Genomic DNA, 18,742 nt, shown 5'->3' with positions numbered 1-18,742 from the left:
ATTGACAAAGGTGGTGATGTAAGTACACTTTTGGGGTGAATATTTTGTAAACTGGGAAAGTATTTTGTAAAGTGAGTATTCATCCATTAACATATTTCACAATTCAGTTTGTGTGAATTCAAGTATCTTAAAGTAAGATATGTATATAGATATACAGATAATATTTAATAGCTATCATTTACTTAACAGGTTCAAGTCACACACATCCGTCATAATTGTTGAGTATAGACTCAACTTTTGCTAATCAATTGTGTATGTTTTCTGTAACTAGGGACGAGTTAAATTAGAATTTGGCAACCAATGAATGACAATATTGGAATTGAAACCTGGAATGCCATAATCCCCACCTTCAGTGAGGATGGAGTACAGAAGGGAGGAGGCAGGAAAGGGAGCTAGATAGATGAATAAGAGATAAGAAGAGAGAACTTTCTTTAAAGACAGATTATTCAAACTTATGAAGTACTTGGACTTTATCCTAAAGTCACTGGGAAGTCCTTGAAATATTTTTAGCAAGGACAAGCTTTTTCATGATACCTTTTGTAAACTAAAAAAGGGGGAAGGATTCCTATGAGAAGTAACCTCACTTGGTGCCAATTGTAAGTTACTAACTGGGCAGGTCATGGTGGGTAGTCACACTCCACATCTAACTTCTTTAGTGAAAGGTTTTAAGCCACCTCTCCCTGTCCACTGTTCTTGAGCTTCTAGAATAGCACACCTTTAAAATAAACGGTAACCAAGATAGCCTATAATCTTGTTAACTACCCTGTAATCCAATCACCACCTTCTAATCTCCTCCAATCTTCCTTACATACCCACCTTCACTTTTAAAAGAAGCTGCAAAGCTGTTATTCTGTGGAGCCTTTGAGATCTTGCTCCATGACATAGGTCATCAGTTACCTCAAATAAACTAATAAAAATTCTCTATGGGTTTGGATGTTTCTTACGTTGACACTTTAAATATCTCAGATATTATAATGATCAACTATAGGACTATTGTATCCAAAAAGAGACAAAAAACTGATTTAAAGCTCAAGAAATAGAGGTTTCATTTGTTATCTGAATGTTAATGATTTTTTTTTTTAGGCAACATCACATTTAGAAGAATACAATGAACTGCTTGAATTCATTTTGAAGTGGATTGACAAAGCTAAAGTATTGGTACATGCAAAGATTGTGTGGAATTCTGCAAAACAACTTCGGGAACAATACATTTCACATCAGGTAACTTGGGGAAAAATAGTTTTCAAAGAGTAACTAAAGGAGCAACTTAATTTAAGTGACAAAACTGAGAAAATTTAGAGGTCCATGATGCCAAATTACTGTAAATGCCAGATTAAAAAAAAAAAAAAAAAAGCTAAGGTAGCCCAATGACTTGTCCAGTCGTTTGACAGTAGCTACCTATGAGATTTCATAAGACTGTAAAAATAAATGGATACCTTCTATCTCCCCTACACTTTCCTTTCTCAAGACAAAAATAATTGCTCCATTTTTTGCTGCTTCTTTGAAACAGTTATATGCTGGGATACTGTGGGGAATTCTTCCGGATGAAGAGATGTAGTGACCGACAGAAAGATGATTAGGCTAGAGTCAGACTCGTGGGAAAACCAAGCTCTGCCACTTAGGGCGGTGTGATTTGGAAGAAACTACTTTCCCTCTCTGAATTCAGTCTTCCCATCAATACGATGGAGATGCAAGTGATGTATACTGCAGAATTAGTAGGAGATCAAATGGTGTAACTCCTGTGCAGACATTAAGCACCTTATCTGACGCCTGGGTGTTGAGCTCTCGGGCTTCCGCCTCTGAGCCCTCTGCCTGGCCTGTCTCCTGGCCTTCCACAGGAAGTAGCGGTCAGAAATGAGTCCGCATCACAAGGTGGCCACATTGCTTCATTTCCTCTGCAGTTTTCTCTGGGGCATGTCATCCAGGAAATCATTTCATTCTTTTATAACTCAGGTTTGAAGTAGATATAGATATCTAACAGCCCAGTTATCTTGCAGTAAAAGACAGAATGCCTTTTAAGTTACATGGATACCCTCAAGTATTCTAGATTTTCTCTTTCTTTTATTCTGATTTCTGTATGCTTATGTCTTTTAAATCTATCCTCTTTTCTATTCCAGTTGACAGGATTCTAAGATTAAAGCCTCATTTGCTCCCTGGACTTCTTTAACAGGCTTCTAATTGGTTTCCTGTACCCACAATCTTTCTTCTCTAATCAATCGCACACACTCGTCTCAATAAATCTTCCCTTAACAACCCCAATCTTCTACTTGAGGATATGCTTACATATTAACAGGCAAGACTTATGATACAACTGGTTGTAAACAATGAAAAAAATATTCAGCCTCATTAGAAGTCTACAAATACAAATTTAAGAGAGAGAACACATTTTAACAATCAAGGTAACACTGTTTGTTAAAGTTTATATTTAAAGAAGCGAGAGCTCTCATGTACTCCTGGGAACATGATAAAATCTCTTTGAAAAACAATTGGCAGAATGGATCATGATCATCAGAATGTTCCTACTCTGTGGTCCACAACGTAGAAAATATTTTATGCGGGATTAGTCACGAGAGTGGAATTTTAAAGGAAACATAAATGTCAGTTCACTTTTCTGAGTAAATTTTTGGATATAATAGAATATAATGCAATTTTTATAACAACCATAAAGGCTTTTTTTTTTTTTTTTCAAATAACTCCTGTGCTCATTTGTTTATTCAAAAAACATTTATAAAGTATTTTTCAAAGGTAGGAATTTCAGGAGGCACTTGGAGTACAAACAGTATTTCCTGTCCCTGCCCCGAGGGAGTTGATAATTAAAGGGACAGATCTAGACAATAACACTCCAGGTGATGGTGATGCAGGCATTAAGGGATCAAGTTGCCTAAGGATCCCACAGATGGTGCTCCACCCAGACTGCAGGGTTTGAGAAGGTGAAAGAATTGTCCTCAGGAATAGGTGATTCTGGGCTGAGTCCTGACAGGCAGCCCGCCTCTGCAGTATGTGAGTGAGGGAGCTCCGCGCTGTGCACTGGAAGGAGCAATCTGGGGAGGAGGCCAGGAAGAAAGAGGCCTCGGAGAATAGAGTAGAGAGCGAACGAAAAGGCAGATCATGGAAGCTGGGTAAGCACTTGGACTTGATCCTAAACTCACTCTGAAGCCTTTGACAGATGTTCTGCAGGCAAGTGACAAGTACAGACTTGTGTTTTTAAGAAAGATGACTAAACTGCCCCGTGGAAATGAGCAGGTTGATGAAGGCAAGACAACCTAGGAGGTGATTGATTAGAAGGTGGCTGTAGTATTCCAGGAGGAAGCGACAAGGCCGCTCTTTGGAGGCTGAGAGAAGACACAGGCAAGGAGTGTTACTGAGCTGGAATTCTGGGTTTGGAGACTGTGGGAGTGGCTGCATGGGAGGGAGGAGCCAAGGACAAGTCCCAGGCTTGTTTGACTTGGGCAGTTGGGTGGGTTGAGTACAGATGGACAGATATTGGGTGTTGTGGTTACCTCCCACGACACTCAGGAGAGAATTCGGCCTACACGCACTGTTCCAGCAAGTTCTCTTGTGCCTGCTTTCGTAACTAAAGCCACCTGAGTTTATCCAAAACCAGTGCACAGAGAGAAAATGCATGTTTTTAATGTCAGGTGATAAAGAAAGATGGAGAGTTGTAGGGTTAATATCTCAATTACCTAGAAATGTACCCACATGTAACAGCAGTTATAGCTTACTTAAAGTTATCTCTCAGGTATGGGATTATGGAATATTTTATTTATACACTAGAGGCCCGGTGCACGGATTCGTGCACCAGTGGGGTCCCTTGGCCTGGCCTGCACCCTCTTGCAACCTGGGATCACTTAGGGGATGTTGGACTGCTCCTTTTGGCCCAATCCCTGCAGGCCAGGCTGAATCTGAGCACTGGGCCTCTAGTATGCATATAAGATCTTTGGTTAATCTCTTCCTGCCTTCCCCTTCCCCGCTTCCCTTTGAGATTCATCAATCTGTTCCATGTTTCCATGCCTATGCATTGAGTATCTGCCCCCTGGTGGTCAGTGCATGTCATAGCTACTAATCAAATGGTCAAACAGTCGCTTAGGCTTTTATATATATAGATATATAGGGTGGGCAAAGTAGGTTTGCAGTTGTGAGTATGTGAAACAGAGTTCATTCTTTTATTATTTACTAATTACTGTATTATTTATTTATATTGTAACTGTAAACTTACTTTTACCCACCCCATATATAATGTTTATTATGAGAAAAAGTATACTCTATTTTTTAAAAATATATTTTTATTGATTTCAGAGAGGAGGGGAAGAGGGGGAAGGAGAGATAGAAGCATCAATGATGAGAGAGAATAATTGATCCCTGCTTCCTGCATGGCCCCCACTGGGGATCAAACTGTGACCTCCTGGTTCATAGGTCGATGCTCAACCACTGAGCCACACGGGCTGGGCTGTACTCTATTTTTTAAAATCAGAGTCTATTGCCTAAGAATAGGGCCTCACCTTCCACTTGTCTTTATACATCACTCACCCAGTACCTGCCCACGTTGTGCTCAGTCCCCTCGGTGCTTTTGTCTGTGCTGCTCCCTGTCGGTCAGAATGCAGACATCCTTCAGACTCAGCTCCGAGCGAGGCTCTTCCAGGAAGCCTTCTCCAACTGCCTGCAGGTCATCTCACCTCTGTCCTCCTCACCCCTGTCTTCTCTTTCACACCACTCAGGCCGTGCACAGCACATGATAAAATAATGTTAACCCATTCGTGTTAATCCCGCTCCCAGTAGATGGTACTATCCCGAAAGACCTGGGATCCTAGGTTGCCTCTACTCCCTTGTCTCACTTAAGGCGAGTGAGCAAAAGTTTGTTCTTTGTTTGAAGAGCTTTTGTTTTATTTTCATCTTGTAGGTATAGAATATGAAAGCTAAAACACATCTCCTTAGTTGAAATACGTGTGATGAAAGACAGGAGGCCCAGCGGCCTGAGGAAGCCTCCCTACGCGCAAAGCACTGCTCTTGCTGGGATGCTCTGTTCCTACCTTGGCCAGGGAGCAGCTCAGGGTGGTAGACAGAGCCCGAGCCTCATGGTCCAACACTCAATAACACGTGGCCTCGGCAAATTGTTTACCGTCTGTGAACTTTGATTTCTTCTTCTGTGAAATGGGGTTAATAGTAGGTAGGGATGGGCACAGGGGTGTGAAGATTACACACGAGGGCACACAGAGCCCTCCTATGCAGTGCATGTGGGGAAGTGTGAATTACGTCTCCTTACTCCCTTCCCAGTCCGATGGTCTTTACGGTACACCACACCATGTTGATTACCAATACCTCTCCACCTACCTATCAATATCATGAATATCGATACTTCACTCTAGACCATGCTGGAAGAGTCAGAGGAAATTTACAGCGATCTGGAAGTGATGGCTGAGAAGTTGCAGTGCCTCGCTAGCGTGTACTATACAGAAAAGATGTCTCAGCAAGTGGCCGAACTGGGACGGGAGGCGGAGGAGCTGCGGCAGATGATCAAACTGCGTTTGCAGAATCTCCAAGATGCTGCCAAGGTAAAAAAAAAAAAATAGTCATCATTTAAATTGAGAAGTCCATTAAAAAAAAACATGCCCTAGCTGGTTTGGCTCAGTGGATAAGGTGTTGGCCTGCAGCCTGAAGGGTCTCTGGTTCGATTCAGTCAGGGCCATGTACCTTGGTTGCAAGCTCCTCCCGGCCTGGGTGCTGGTTGGGGCTCATGCAGGAGGCAACCAATCGATGTGTTTCTCTCACACCGATGTTTCTCTCTGTCTTTCCCTCTCTTCCACTCCCTCTAAATATCAATGAAAAAATATCCTCGGGTGAGGATTAAAAAACAAAACAAAACAAACAATGGCGTATTATAGTGGAGGGATAGTGTTCACCTCTGCTGAGCCTTCTTGACTGTGATGCTATTCTTCACCTTGAACTTGAACTTCAAGTGCTTAAGTGTTGACATTCGTATTGCTTTTCCTCCGCAGGATATGAAACAATTTGAAGCAGAGCTAAAACACCTACAAGTGGCTCTGGAGCAAGCCCAGACAACCCTGGCTTCCCCGGAAGTGGGACGCCTTAGTCTCAAGGAGCAACTCTCTCATCGACAGGTGAGCAAAATCAATCCAGGGGAGCTGAGTGGGGGCCTAGATTTTAAAAAGAGGAGAGTGAGTAAAAATGATTTTTAAACTCATTTATAGTCTTAGCTCTATATGCTAAGTGTTTTTTTTTAAAGTATTTTTAATATATTTTTTATTGATTTCAGAGAGGAAGGGAAAGGGAGAGATAGAAACATCAATGATGAGAGAGAATCATTGATGGGCTGCCTCTTGCATGCCCCACACTGGGGATCGAGCCCACAACCCCGGCATGTGCCCTGACCGGAATCGAACCATGACCTCCAGGTTCATAGGTTGGCGCTCAATCACTGAGCCACCACTGACCAGGCTCTATGGATTATTTTTGTAATATTTCTTGGAAAATGTTTATGACTTGTAAACACGCTGTAACTTGTCTCTTGCTTATGAGAGGAAGTCTTGGATGCACATGTGTGACCTCTGCCCTGGCACTTTCAGCACCTGCTGTGTGAGGTGGAGGCGCTGAAGCCGAAGGTCCAGGCCGTGCAGACCTGCCAGAGCGCGCTCCGCATCCCCGAGGACGTGGTGGCCAGCCTGCCGCTCTGCCACGCGGCCCTGCAGCTGCAGGACGAGGCCAGCCGGCTGCAGCACGTGGCCATCCAGCAGTGCAACGTCATGCAGGCATGTGCGGGGTCCCCACGCCAGCCCCGCAGCCAGGGTCATGGCTCCTTGACTGAGCGTGTGTGGGCTCAGCCCTCAGAACACACCCAGAGTGTTAAATGTGACGACGGATTGCTGTGGTTATGTAAAACTAGGGAATGCAATGCTATTATTTGGATCACCCACGAAAGCCTGGGGAAAGCTCTATAAAAAATATCTGTTGGTGAACACTATCTCTTAGCGATATTTTTAGAAGAATGTCTTATAAAGGTTACTATTTTATTCAGCCATATTTTTACCTCGTTATTCATCTGAGAATCATCTAGAGCCTTGTAATATGACTTTACTGTCAGCACATATTACAGAATTTTTTTTCATATTTCAGCTTATTGATGCACTAAATGCATTTTCGTGCCTGAGAAGTGCACCCAAGTATAACTCTTAGTCTCTTTAATAAGAGAAAAATCATTTATTAGGAAAATATACTATTTACCTCATATCTCATTTCAATTCATGTTGCACCATTTTATTATTATTATTATTTTTAATCCTCACCCGAGGATATTTTTCCATTGATTTTTAGGGAGAGTGGAAGAGAGAGGGAAAGACAGAGAGAAATATCATCGATTGGTTGCCTCCTGCATGTGCCCTGACCAGGGTCCGGGCCGGGGAGGAGCCTGCAACCTAGGTACTTGCCCTTGGTTGGGATCGAACCTGGGACCCTTGGGTCTGCAGGCCGACGCTCTATCCACTGAGCCAAACTGGTTAGGCTCATGTTGTACCATTTTTACCCAAAAATTATATACCTATCCTCCCATTATGTTGCTAACGGCCTCTTTGGTCAACGATCCTTGTTCCATATAATATCTTGTCATTTGTTAGGCAGTAAATTCCTGGGAATAGAAGTCACGCTGAAGTGATTTTTTATCCTCTACTCCAGCAGTTACCAAGTGCCTAACACATATATTCAGTATTCTTAGATGGATAACAATTGTGTTTTCACACTGTTCCTACCGTGTCTGACCATGACGTTGCCATCTCAGGACAATGAGTAGGGGAAGATGGAACATCTCGCCACTTAATTACTTTGAGTTCCTGAATAATCTTGGCAACATGTTTTAGAGAGAAGGTTCGGAAATATCTGAGCGAAGTTGAGGCTTTGGATCACCTAGGGATTTTACCCATCATTTCTTTATTCCCCAGACACGCAGGTGATAGGAGTTCAGGCTGTAGTTGGCTGACAGCAGCACAGCATTGCTTCCCCGGCTATTGATATGGAAAGATAAGGCTGTGGCCTCTTTTCCCCCAAAGGAGGCTGTGATGCAGTATGAACAATATGAGCAAGAGATGCAGCGCCTCCAGGAGCTGATAGAAGGAGCCCACAGAGAGATCGAGGACACGCCCGTGGCCACCAGCAACATCCAGGAGCTGCAGGCCCAGATTTCTCAGCACGAGGTGAGACAGGAGCACAGGAAGGGGGCAGGACACTGGCTGGACTAGAATCTGTGACTGGCTTCCAGTGAATGAGAGAGAAAGGTTCTCCTGTCCCGCACATACGTGTTCGGTTCTTGGGCAGTCTCTTGGGCTGTCTTTGCATTTTGAGGCCTACTAACATGAATCTTCCCCCGCCCCCTTTTTTTAAATATGTTTTCATTGATTTTTAGAGAGAGAACAAGGGAGAAGAAGAGATAGAAACATCGATGAGAGAGAGAGACATTGATCGGTTGCCTCCTGCAGGCCCCCTACTGGGTATCAAGTCAGCAACCCAGGCATGTGCCCTGACAGGGAATCAAACCTTTGACCTCTAGGTGCATGGTAGGATGCTCAATCTACTGAGCCCTGCCCGCTGGGTGAAGAACTGGATTTTTTTTTTTAGATGATTTCCCAAGCTCCCAGATCTAGTTCCTCAAAGAAAACAGATTCTAATCTAGTATTTTGGGCTCCAAGTTAGTTTTCACTGCAGCAGGATCTATCTGGGCTACCTCATTGCCCAAAAGAAAAGAATGATGGGCCCAGAAACAAATGACCTGCTCAAGGTCACGAAGCTGGTTCCCAACACAGACAGCTGCCACCGACTGTTCTGGCTCCTGATCAGAGATCTGCTCATTTCGTCACAGTCTCCGCACTGCCCTCCCCCCTCCCCTCCAGTTCTAAACATCAGTGTAGACAAGTGTTAGCTTTGTCATGGGATTTAGAATAAATCTTCAAATCAATGATGACCTAGCCCGGGCAAGGCTCATTGTATGTATAAAACAAACACAGGAAGGAAAGTGCTGAGAGGAGTCAACCTGATTTGCGATAACATGAAAGTTTGGAAGAATGCTTCTTCCTGTGCTTTCAGTCTGCTGTTAATAGAACTAAATCTTGATGAGAGTCTGATTTCCTTACGGATAACTTGAACTCATAGAATAACTGATAACTGATTCATTTCCCATATTTTGCTGTGATTTTTCAAATGTTGCTTTTAATGAGAACATCATCCTGCCACTTTCAAATCATAGGAGAGAATACGCAGGCCTGTTGCTGTCCACCGGGCCTAGGCCTGCCCCTGAGTGCAGGGACCAGCCACAGAGGCAGCTCTCCTCGGAGCAGCCACTGCTCCGGAAATCCCCACCATCATGCTCATCCTTTATAATCATTTTCAGAAATAACCAGTAAAAATTAAAAATACATATGCTTTCTGACAATAGGGAACAGGTCAACCCAGTCAGTGCTCCATTTTAATAGAGCAGACTTGACCACCAACCCACAAAGTTAATGGGAGATAGGCAGGCTTATCTTACGGAAGAAAGTTCTGGAGAGCTAATTCTGCACTCAGTCACATAGGGAACTATATAGTGCAGATTCTCATGAGCATAGGAAATCAGTGTCTTTTGGAGACCAGAATTGCATTTTTTTAAAAAATCTTTATTGTTGAAAGTATTACATATGTCCTCTTTTTTCCCCCATTGACCCCATCTAGCCTGCCCCACCCCCACCCCAGGCCTTCCCCACACTATTGTCTGTGTCCACGGGTTATACATACACTGAGTGGCCAGATTATTATGATCTCTGAACACATAATAATCTGGCCACTCAGTGTGTGTGTGTGTGTGTGTGTGTGTGTGTGTGTGTGTGTGTGTATTAGAGGCCCAGTTCATGAATCCGTGCATGGGTGGGGTCCGGCCAGCCTGGCCAGGGGGAGGGGACATGGGTGGTTGGCCGGCCTGCCCGCTGGTCGAACTCCTGGTCGAGGGGACAATTTGCATATTGGCCTTTTATTATATAGGATATACACTGAGTGGCCAGATTATTATGCGTTCAGAGATCATAATAATCTGGCCACTCAGTGTATACGCATACAGGTTCTTTGATCTCTTGAATTGCATTTTCAGCAAATAACACAGATGAGTTTTGCACACAGTAGAGCTGAGAACTGCTTAGGCAATGGGTGTTTACTGTCAGCTTGGGCAGGCACTGGTACTGCAGTCTGGATGGGCAGTGATCCTCCATGTGGGCACAAAGGGCGAAAGGACTAAGACTCATTGTGCTTTACTAAGATTCCTCTCACCTACCTGATGGGGCAAGCATGTAAAAATGTGCAAGGATTTGTCCTATGGGAACAGAATTCAAGGAGTCCAGTGAGCTGGTAGTTGCCTTTTATATGTGCCTGTTAACTAATTATTAATAGAGTACCCACGTGTTAGGCATGAGACCAGATAGATAGTAAATAGCTACTTAATTGCTACTGTATTTTTAAAACCTGTTAGGTTTAATTAAGTATCTACCAGCCCTAGTAGGTAAAGAAGTTATGATTTCTACTTTTTAAATCCTTGCTTTAAAAGTCCCTGTACTATTCTAGAGGTCAGAAGAACTGGCCAAAGTAACAATAACAAAATGGTTCACATGTGTGTGTGTACGTGTGTATACATATGAACATATGTATACATGTACACGGCCATATACACATATACATCATTTTGTTATTGTTGTCATTTTGTTTGTTTCTGAACTTCAAGTTCAAAGCTCTAGTTTGAATGTCAGTGTTTTTAAAATGAGTGTATGTACATATAACTGTATATACTCACTCATTTTAAAGACACTGACATTTAATATCTTTGCCATAAACTGTTTTGTACAAACTTTTTAGTCAAAGGGGCCAAATAAGAGGAATAGGAAGAAGTAATGGTGGTGTAGTTTTAGGAATAAGTTTTAGAATGTACACTTTGACTTTTTAAAAGAAGTATACAGCTTTTAAGTAAGAATATCATTTTTAATATTTTAGAATTAAAGTTCTAATTTATTATTTTAGAATTTCAGTATTTTAGAATTTTAAGAGCTGTGTGCTGTCCAGAATGTATTTTCAATAAGCTCCTGGTAAAAGGTTTAAAACCCTCTCTCTCTCAAGACAATTTTTTCAACAAGAAACACATTTAAAAGCTATGAAATTTGAGCTGAATAAGTTCAAAGCTCTAGTCTGAAGCATCAGAAACATCTGAGACATGGTAGAGAACATGAGGGAAATTTTGATGAATGCAAAAAATTTTATTTGGGGAGTAATCTGCATTTAAAAAATTAGGCTTTCGTATGTCATATTAAGCTTATTTACAAAAAACAGCTCCCAGGGACACAGGAATGGCAAGCAGTTTGCTTACTGCCCAGGTCTGAACAACTGACTGCTCTATTTGACATATTCAGCATAAGAGCTGAGCTTTGCATTTTTTGGGTAATTTTAGTCATCACATGACCTGATTTCCATGGCATGAACCATCTGGCAGTGACAGATCCTTTAGGCGCTGGAAAGAGAGTGGCAGGTTCTTCAGGTTACATAAGTTCCTGACTGCGCACGCAGCATCCCTCCGGGTTGGGATCCCTGGCCGGAGCCTGGGTGTCCTGCCCGCGGCTCGCAGCCCCTCTCCGCCCTGCGCGGTGGTCTGGCTCTGGCTCCCGGCGCTGCAGGCGGCTCGCTGCCCCTCGCAGTGCACATCCTGCCCCCACCCCGCCGCCGCCTCGGCACAGCGCTGCCATCTCATTGGCCAGCCCTGGAGGAAGATGAACGCTGCTCGCTGTTTCCTTTTGCTGCCGCTCTGACACTCGGGGTGGGAAAATGTTTCCCCAGGAGCTGGCTCAGAAAATCAAGGGCTACCAGGAGCAGATCGCCTCCTTGAACTCCAAGTGCAAGATGCTGACAGTGAAGGCTAAGAACGCCACCATGCTGCTGACGGTGACCGGGGTGGAGGGGCTGGCGGAGGACTTGGACCGGGAGCTCCTCCCAGCCTCCTCCGCCCACCCCTCTGTGGTCATGGTAAGTAAGGGTCAAGGCCAGGTTTGCCTGCGCCCAGCACTCACTCTCTCTCTCTCTCTCTCTCTCTGACTGCACCCTGGCTCCTGGCTCCAGGTTCACTCCGGCTTATTTTAGGGATCAGAAGTGGGTCTTGCGAAGTGAGGAACAGGCTCCTGAACTCTCGGCTACATCTGGGCCAGAGCCAGTGTTTGACACTGTACACAATGACAGTTGACATAAATCTATTGGCTTGAGACTACTGAATTACTTCACATGCCAAAGGTCCGCCCTGCATTTGTTTATAACTGAGCACGAACACGGAGAGGCTCTAAGTATTTCAAAACAAAACAAAAACAAAAAACGCTTTGCACAGTTTTCTAGTTTTCTGGGGGATGGGAGAATCATGCTACATATATTGTGTGTTTTCCAAGTTAAAACATTGGCTGGCTGGATATGTGTGCTTAGTTGTAGAAATGTTTAGTGAAATATAGAAGAAGGGCTAGTATTAGAAAAATAAGAAAAGAGAAAATCTTAAGCTTTGGATTAAAATAAAGAAGTTCCACTCATTTCTGCCTGCATTATTTCCCCATCCCTTTGCATGTAAGATGCATGAATTATTTTGGTAACTCAGTGTTTTCCACACACGTGCGTGTGTGTTTTCCACACATGTGTGCTGTGCCACGTCCAGTGCATAACCAATACTTAGGTGACAGATCCCTTATGGTGCAATTATCTTCTCAGAATATTTGAAATTTGAGATGTACACAAAAGTCCAAGCTTCATTTGATAGACCCTTCCATCATGTGTACAACTCATTTTTTTTTTTATTTATAAAGGTACAAACAAGAAAAGGAAAATAAATTGGAGAACTATTTCATCAACTACAAAACTGTTACTCTGATATGCACCCCCTCGCCCTGTTTTTTGTCAAATGGTTCCTAGCTTCATGTTCACCCGCACCGCACTTTTAAATACTAACACAGTGTGTATGAGATACGGGTCTCAGTCACTCTACCCTTCGTTCTAGTATCATTGTCTCTGTTTGACCTATGCCTGACCAGGTCTTCTGTTACACAGCTAATTGATCTGTATGTCCTCTGGGCTACCTTTTGTGTGACAGGTGACTGCAGGTCGCTGTCACACTCTGCTGTCACCTGTCACGGAGGAGTCTGGGGAGGAGGGAACCAGCAGTGAGATCTCCTCTCCGCCTGCCTGTCGCTCCCCGTCGCCTGCGGCAAACACCGAAGCTTCTGTGAACCAGGTACCTACCACCCGCTCGGGGCCCCCCTCGCTGTGCTCTCTGGGTGGCTGCAGGACTTCGTTCCTGTCCGACTGGGGCAGGGGTGAATCCTGGACTTTGAGGAACACACCGTGAGGTGTGACAGTTGCACAAGCTGTGATTGTCATGTGAGACCACTCCTGGCTCTACAGGTCATCTCCTCTCCAGGGCTCCTGGCAGGCAATGAGATGAGCAGAAACTGGGTCACAGAAATGCTAGCTGGAGAAGGCTCTGTTTTAAGGCATGTGGCTCCTGTGTCTGACAGCTCTCAGTAATGGAGCCCGGCATCCTAACAGAAAAGGAAATGTTTATGTCACCCGTGTAAAATAACGTGATTCTGTTGCTATGTGAACATGTATTGAAGTTAGTTTTAACAACCAGCTCAGATTTTTTTAAAAAATATATTTTATTGATTTTTTACAGAGAGGAAGAGAGAGGGATAGAGAGCTAGAAACATCTATGAGAGAGAAACATCGATCAGCTGCCTCTTGCACACCCCCCACTGGGGATGTGCCCGCAACCAAGGTACATGCCCTTGATCGGAATCGAACCTGGAACCCTTGAGTCCGCAGGCCAATGCTCCATCCACTGAGCCAAACCAGTTTCAGCCAGCTCAGATTTTTTAAAATATATATTCTTATTGATTTCAGAGAGGAAGGGGGAGGGAGGGAGACATAGAAACATCAATGATGAGAGAGACTCATTGATCAGCTGCCTCCTGTATGCTTCCTATTGGGGATGAGCCCACAACCCAGGCATGTGCCCTGACTGGGAATCGAACCGTGACCTCCTGGTTCATGGGTCGATGCTCAACCACTGAGCCAAATCAGCCAGGCCCAGCTCAGATTTTGAAGCTGGAAAACTTTGGTTCATCATATCATACTTTGTTTCATTTACTAATGGTCATCCAATTTAAAGGGCTGGCTGCCAGTTTATATATTAGAATGCCTAAGTAGATTTGAGCTTTTGCACTTATCATTCAACTAGTAGCCCATTTGCAGGAAAATCCTGCAAGCGGCTGTTGCGGCCACATGCACTGCCGCCGCTGCCGCCGCCTTTACGGCCACCGCGCCTGCACCCGCTCACCACTGCCGCCCACCCCGCCCCGCCTGGGCTTTCCCTCTGGCAGCCACCTTGCTTTCCGCTTTTCCTCCCTCTTCCTTCTAAGTTGTCTTAAGTCTTCACTCCTCCCTCTCTCAGCATATGCAAATTAACCACCATCTTTGTTGGGTAATTTGCATACTCGCCCTGATTGGCTGGTGGGTGTGGCTTTGGCGGGTGGGCGTGGCTTGGGCATAGCAAAGGTGCAGTCAATTTGCATATTACTATTTTATTAGGTAGGATAATCTTAAATTTTATTTTTTTATAAAATAGGAATAACTCCTTGTTTTGAGATGCCTTTTACCACACATTATATTAAAATAGATTCTATAAAAGTATGTCAAAAGTTTTCATTGAAATATTAGATAGAAATGAAAAAGACATTCATACAATAATCAACAAATTTTAAGGCATGTTGAGTAATACTACCTTTTTCTCATTTAGCCAAAACAACTAAACATTTTTAAAAATTGTGTTATTATAAAATTATGTAAATAAAAAAAGAAAAATAAATAAAATTACGTAAATGTTCAAAGAGGTTTAGCTGTATTATCAAGGAAGAAATATTAAACAGAGCGCCCTAGCCTGTGTGGCTCAGTGGGCTGAAGGGTCCCTGGTTCAATTCCAGTCAAGGGCACATACCTAGGTTGCGGGCCCGATCCCCAGTGTTGGGCATGCAGGAGGCATCCAACCAGTGATTTGCTCTCATCATTGATGTTTCTATCTCTCCCTATCCCATCCTCTCTGAAATCAATAAAAATATATTTTTAAAAAATTACACAGAGCAAAGGCTCTATTAACTATATTACAATTGATCATACTTTTTTAAATTTTAAAGCAGAAGCATTCAAAATAGGGTTTCTGTGATAAAGAAAACCCCTCTCCCCCTAGAAAGGAGAATACAATTGAGGAAGCCTTTAGCTAAACAGCTCTCTTGGTTAAAATCTCTGTAGCTCTAGGGCAGTTACAGTTCATCCATTCATCAGCTACATCCTGAGTGCCTGTTTGGAATGAGAGCTTGTCCCAGAGATGCAGCAAAGGGGAAGACAGCTGGGCCCTCTGCCCTCTAGGCCCTGTAACCTACAGAGAAAGATGTTGGTGGGACCAATAATAACAAAAGTGATGAGAGGAAGTTGAAAAACAGCACAGATGGGGAAGTTCAGGGTGCTCTGAAAGATTTGGGGAACTGTTCTCCAAGTTCTGATTTTAAAATATGCATTACTCATTCTTTGAAATGTTCTTTCCTGTGGTCACATATTCTTAGGGTCAGAGAAACATGGCTGCAGTCAGCTGTTGATTGTTTAGAAAAAAAATGTATGCCTAATATTCTTAAAACTAGAGGCCTGGTGCACAAATCTGTGCACAGGTGGGGTTCGGCCTGCCCCCAGTCGGCCCCCCCACCCCAATCGGGGACCAGGCTGGCCGGCCAACCTCCCGCAGCCTGTCCCCCCAGCTAGCCCGGCCCCCGATCAGGGTGGGGGAATCCAATCGGGGGCATTGCTGGTCGGGGAAGGGGCTGTAGGAGGTTGGCCAGCTGGCTCTACCCCCATTGGGCCAGTTGGCCAGCCGCAGTGTGCGTCATAGTGACAGGTCATTCTGGTCATTCTGGTCCCTTGGCTTTTATGTATATAGATTGGACAATAAACACTGACCTTGAGACTAACCCTGTGGGAAGAATATTCCTTTTCTAAAAATATAAGTCTCGATGCTGCTTCTTGTAAAGTGTCTTTCAAAGGACATGAAAGTGTCCTGTAAATGATAATTATTTATCATAATTATTTTAACTGTTGAGCTCAAGCAAATGCCCCAATTGTGAGTGAGATTATGCTTTATTTTAATCCCACTTGTCACCTCTCTCCATCAAAGGAAACTATCAATTAAATCACATTGTTAACCTGACATACTTATATGTGTTACAATACATTCTTTCTTTTTAAATTTCATTCAGTTTATGTTAGGCAGCTCTTCTAGGAGGAAGCTATTAAAAAGCAAAAGTATTATGCTTGGTGTTGCACTAACAAATTGATCCCATCATTTACAGCCACATGCCATTCTTCTACAGTAATATAAGTCAGGGGAAACGGAATAAATACGGTCCTAGCTGGTTTGGCTCAATGAATAAAGTGCCTGCCTGTGGACTAAAGGGTCCTGGGTTCAATTCCGTTCAAGGGCATATGCCCGGGTTGCATGCTCAATCCCCAGTAGGGAGCGTGAAGGAGGCAGCCGATCATTGATGTTTTCATCTCTCCCTCTCCCTTCGTCTCTGAAATCAATAAAAATATATTTTTTAAAAAAAAGAAAGAAAAGGAACAAATGCAACAGGGCCAGTGAAGCATTGGATTCGCAAAAGTTTGTCTTGAAACTGGGAAGGACATTTAGAGTCCGCATACGTTCCAGTTTTCAGACTCAAAACACTGTACAGAATGTGCACAGCTGCTTTCTCCAGGCGCAGCTGTTTAAAAGGTGCTGTGCTTGCTGCTTCTGTAAGTAGATCTCCGTTATATAAGGAGCGGATCGCCCACTTTCGGGGTGTTCTGTCTCTGACAATAGCTGTTAGCTGAGATGTGGTTCCAGTTTCACCCACTGGAGGACAGATGAAGGAAGCGGCCCCAGGATGGGCTGCAGGCTCCTTGGTCCCGGTGGAAGCAAGCCAAGTCTGCAGCTCCTGGGAGAGCTGAGGAGAGCACAGCTTTGAAAGGGGATCATGTAAGGGTTGGGGCTGGGCTCCAGGTTAAAGGTCAGCGCAGGTCCCAGCTCTCCCTCCGCTAAGCTGAAAGTCCTTGGCAAGTCCCTCAGTCACCGCATCTGCAATGGGCAGCAATGCTGCCACTTTAGCAAAATTGTGAAAAAAGTTTAAATATGATGTTAATCGTTAAAAGTACCGTTTGGACTGGAAAATGATGATGAAATGGTAGCTATAGTTTTCTGAATTCATTTCCTTAGGAATCTACTGGATAACAGCTCTTGGAACTTAGGCACATAAGTCACAGAGACATATTTCTCAGGGTGATTCCTCAAAATGACAAAGATCGCCTTTATTTGGTAGCTGCTTAAAAATCGCCTTTATTTGGTAGCTGCACTGATGGATTTATTTTATTGAATCTATGTCGTCCTCAAATAGGTCCAAGTTATTCATCTACGAAAAGTGATATATGTTCAAATCCTTAAAACACACACACATAACAGTTCTCATTCCTGTCTAGCAGGCCTGAGCCATACATACACACTCATAATCAAACACAAAAGCACCCAGAAGAAAAGATATTTTGATAACAAATTTATTTCATTCTAGCTCTTTTAAGAGCCTTTTAAAAATTTATACTAGAGCATTTAATTAAAAGTGTTTACAACACTTAAAGCAACTTTCCCCCTGAGGATAGTAACAGTATATACATGTAAATAAAATAATAGATTTAAAGAAGTGCTTTGACATGGAGGATTCATGATGTACATGTATGTCTGCCTAGTTATTTGCCAAACAGCAGGATGTGCTCAGGATCAGAGTCAGAAGGCATTTCTCCTTCATGGATCTCCCAGCCTGAGAGCAGGCAGGTCATTACAGGAGATCGGGATGCGTGCTCTGACAGGGAGAAAGCACCAGAGCCAGGCTGGCGCCCAGTGTTGGTCAAGGATGGCACCTTTACCTTTCAGACAAGAGTGCAAGATAGGCAGTTGTGAAGTTTTCAGGCAGAAGGAACCACAGGTATGAAGGTGTGGTGTCAGGAAGGAAAATGGCCCATCAAGGCAACTGCAAACAGTATCAGTAGGATTGGAGACACAGATTTGGTGGAGAAGGAGAAAGAGAAATGAAGCTGAGAGGAATGCCAGAAACACGTCCTGAAGGACCTTGGATGCCACACAAGTGAATTTGAACTTGATCCAGGAGCTAATAGTTAACTGTTGATGGAAATGGACGAGAAGCTACGTACAGAAGTGAGTTTTAGATGGATCAACTTGGATGAATGTAGACAGTAGAATGGAGATGCAGCCAGGGAGGGAGTTAGGGACAGCGTTGCCCTCAGAGCCAGGCCCAGACTTGAGCTGCAGATGAGAGAGACAGCTGGGGGACGGTGGCCCCCTGGACAGCACCTCTCCACATTCAGGAGGCAGCCTCTCCCCTGTGAGAACTGCTGCGGCCACGTGGACACAGCGTCCAGGCCTCCCTCCCTTCTGATGGCAGGCGGAGCCATGAATCTGGATTCTTACAAAATGCCCCTGTCTCGGTGAAGAGGAATTTAAACGATTGAAAACACTATATAAACCAGGCTGCACGTGTACGGGCTGCCAGTTTACAACCTGGGGATGGGGGAAGGCGCTGTAGTGACAATTTGCACCAATGCTGTGGCAGGAGCATGC

The 18,742-nt window shown here is 43.9% G+C and overlaps 1 protein-coding gene across 1 annotated transcript in view; it reads left to right on the top strand.

Moving 5' to 3' along the window:
* Positions 1 to 18,742, top strand: part of SYNE1 (spectrin repeat containing nuclear envelope protein 1) — a 375,752-nt gene that overhangs the window by 225,043 nt on the left and 131,967 nt on the right. Inside the window, exons 85-91 of the mRNA XM_054722584.1 lie at positions 1,084 to 1,221; positions 5,364 to 5,549; positions 5,994 to 6,116; positions 6,582 to 6,764; positions 8,055 to 8,198; positions 11,842 to 12,027; positions 13,127 to 13,267. Of these exons, the coding sequence (XP_054578559.1) occupies positions 1,084 to 1,221; positions 5,364 to 5,549; positions 5,994 to 6,116; positions 6,582 to 6,764; positions 8,055 to 8,198; positions 11,842 to 12,027; positions 13,127 to 13,267 (1,101 nt within the window). The remainder of the gene's footprint in view (positions 1 to 1,083; positions 1,222 to 5,363; positions 5,550 to 5,993; positions 6,117 to 6,581; positions 6,765 to 8,054; positions 8,199 to 11,841; positions 12,028 to 13,126; positions 13,268 to 18,742) is intronic.

Source organism: Eptesicus fuscus, chromosome 10 (assembly GCF_027574615.1).
Source record: "Eptesicus fuscus isolate TK198812 chromosome 10, DD_ASM_mEF_20220401, whole genome shotgun sequence".
NCBI lineage: Eukaryota > Metazoa > Chordata > Mammalia > Chiroptera > Vespertilionidae > Eptesicus > Eptesicus fuscus.
This window is presented reverse-complemented; position numbering and strand designations above follow the sequence as displayed.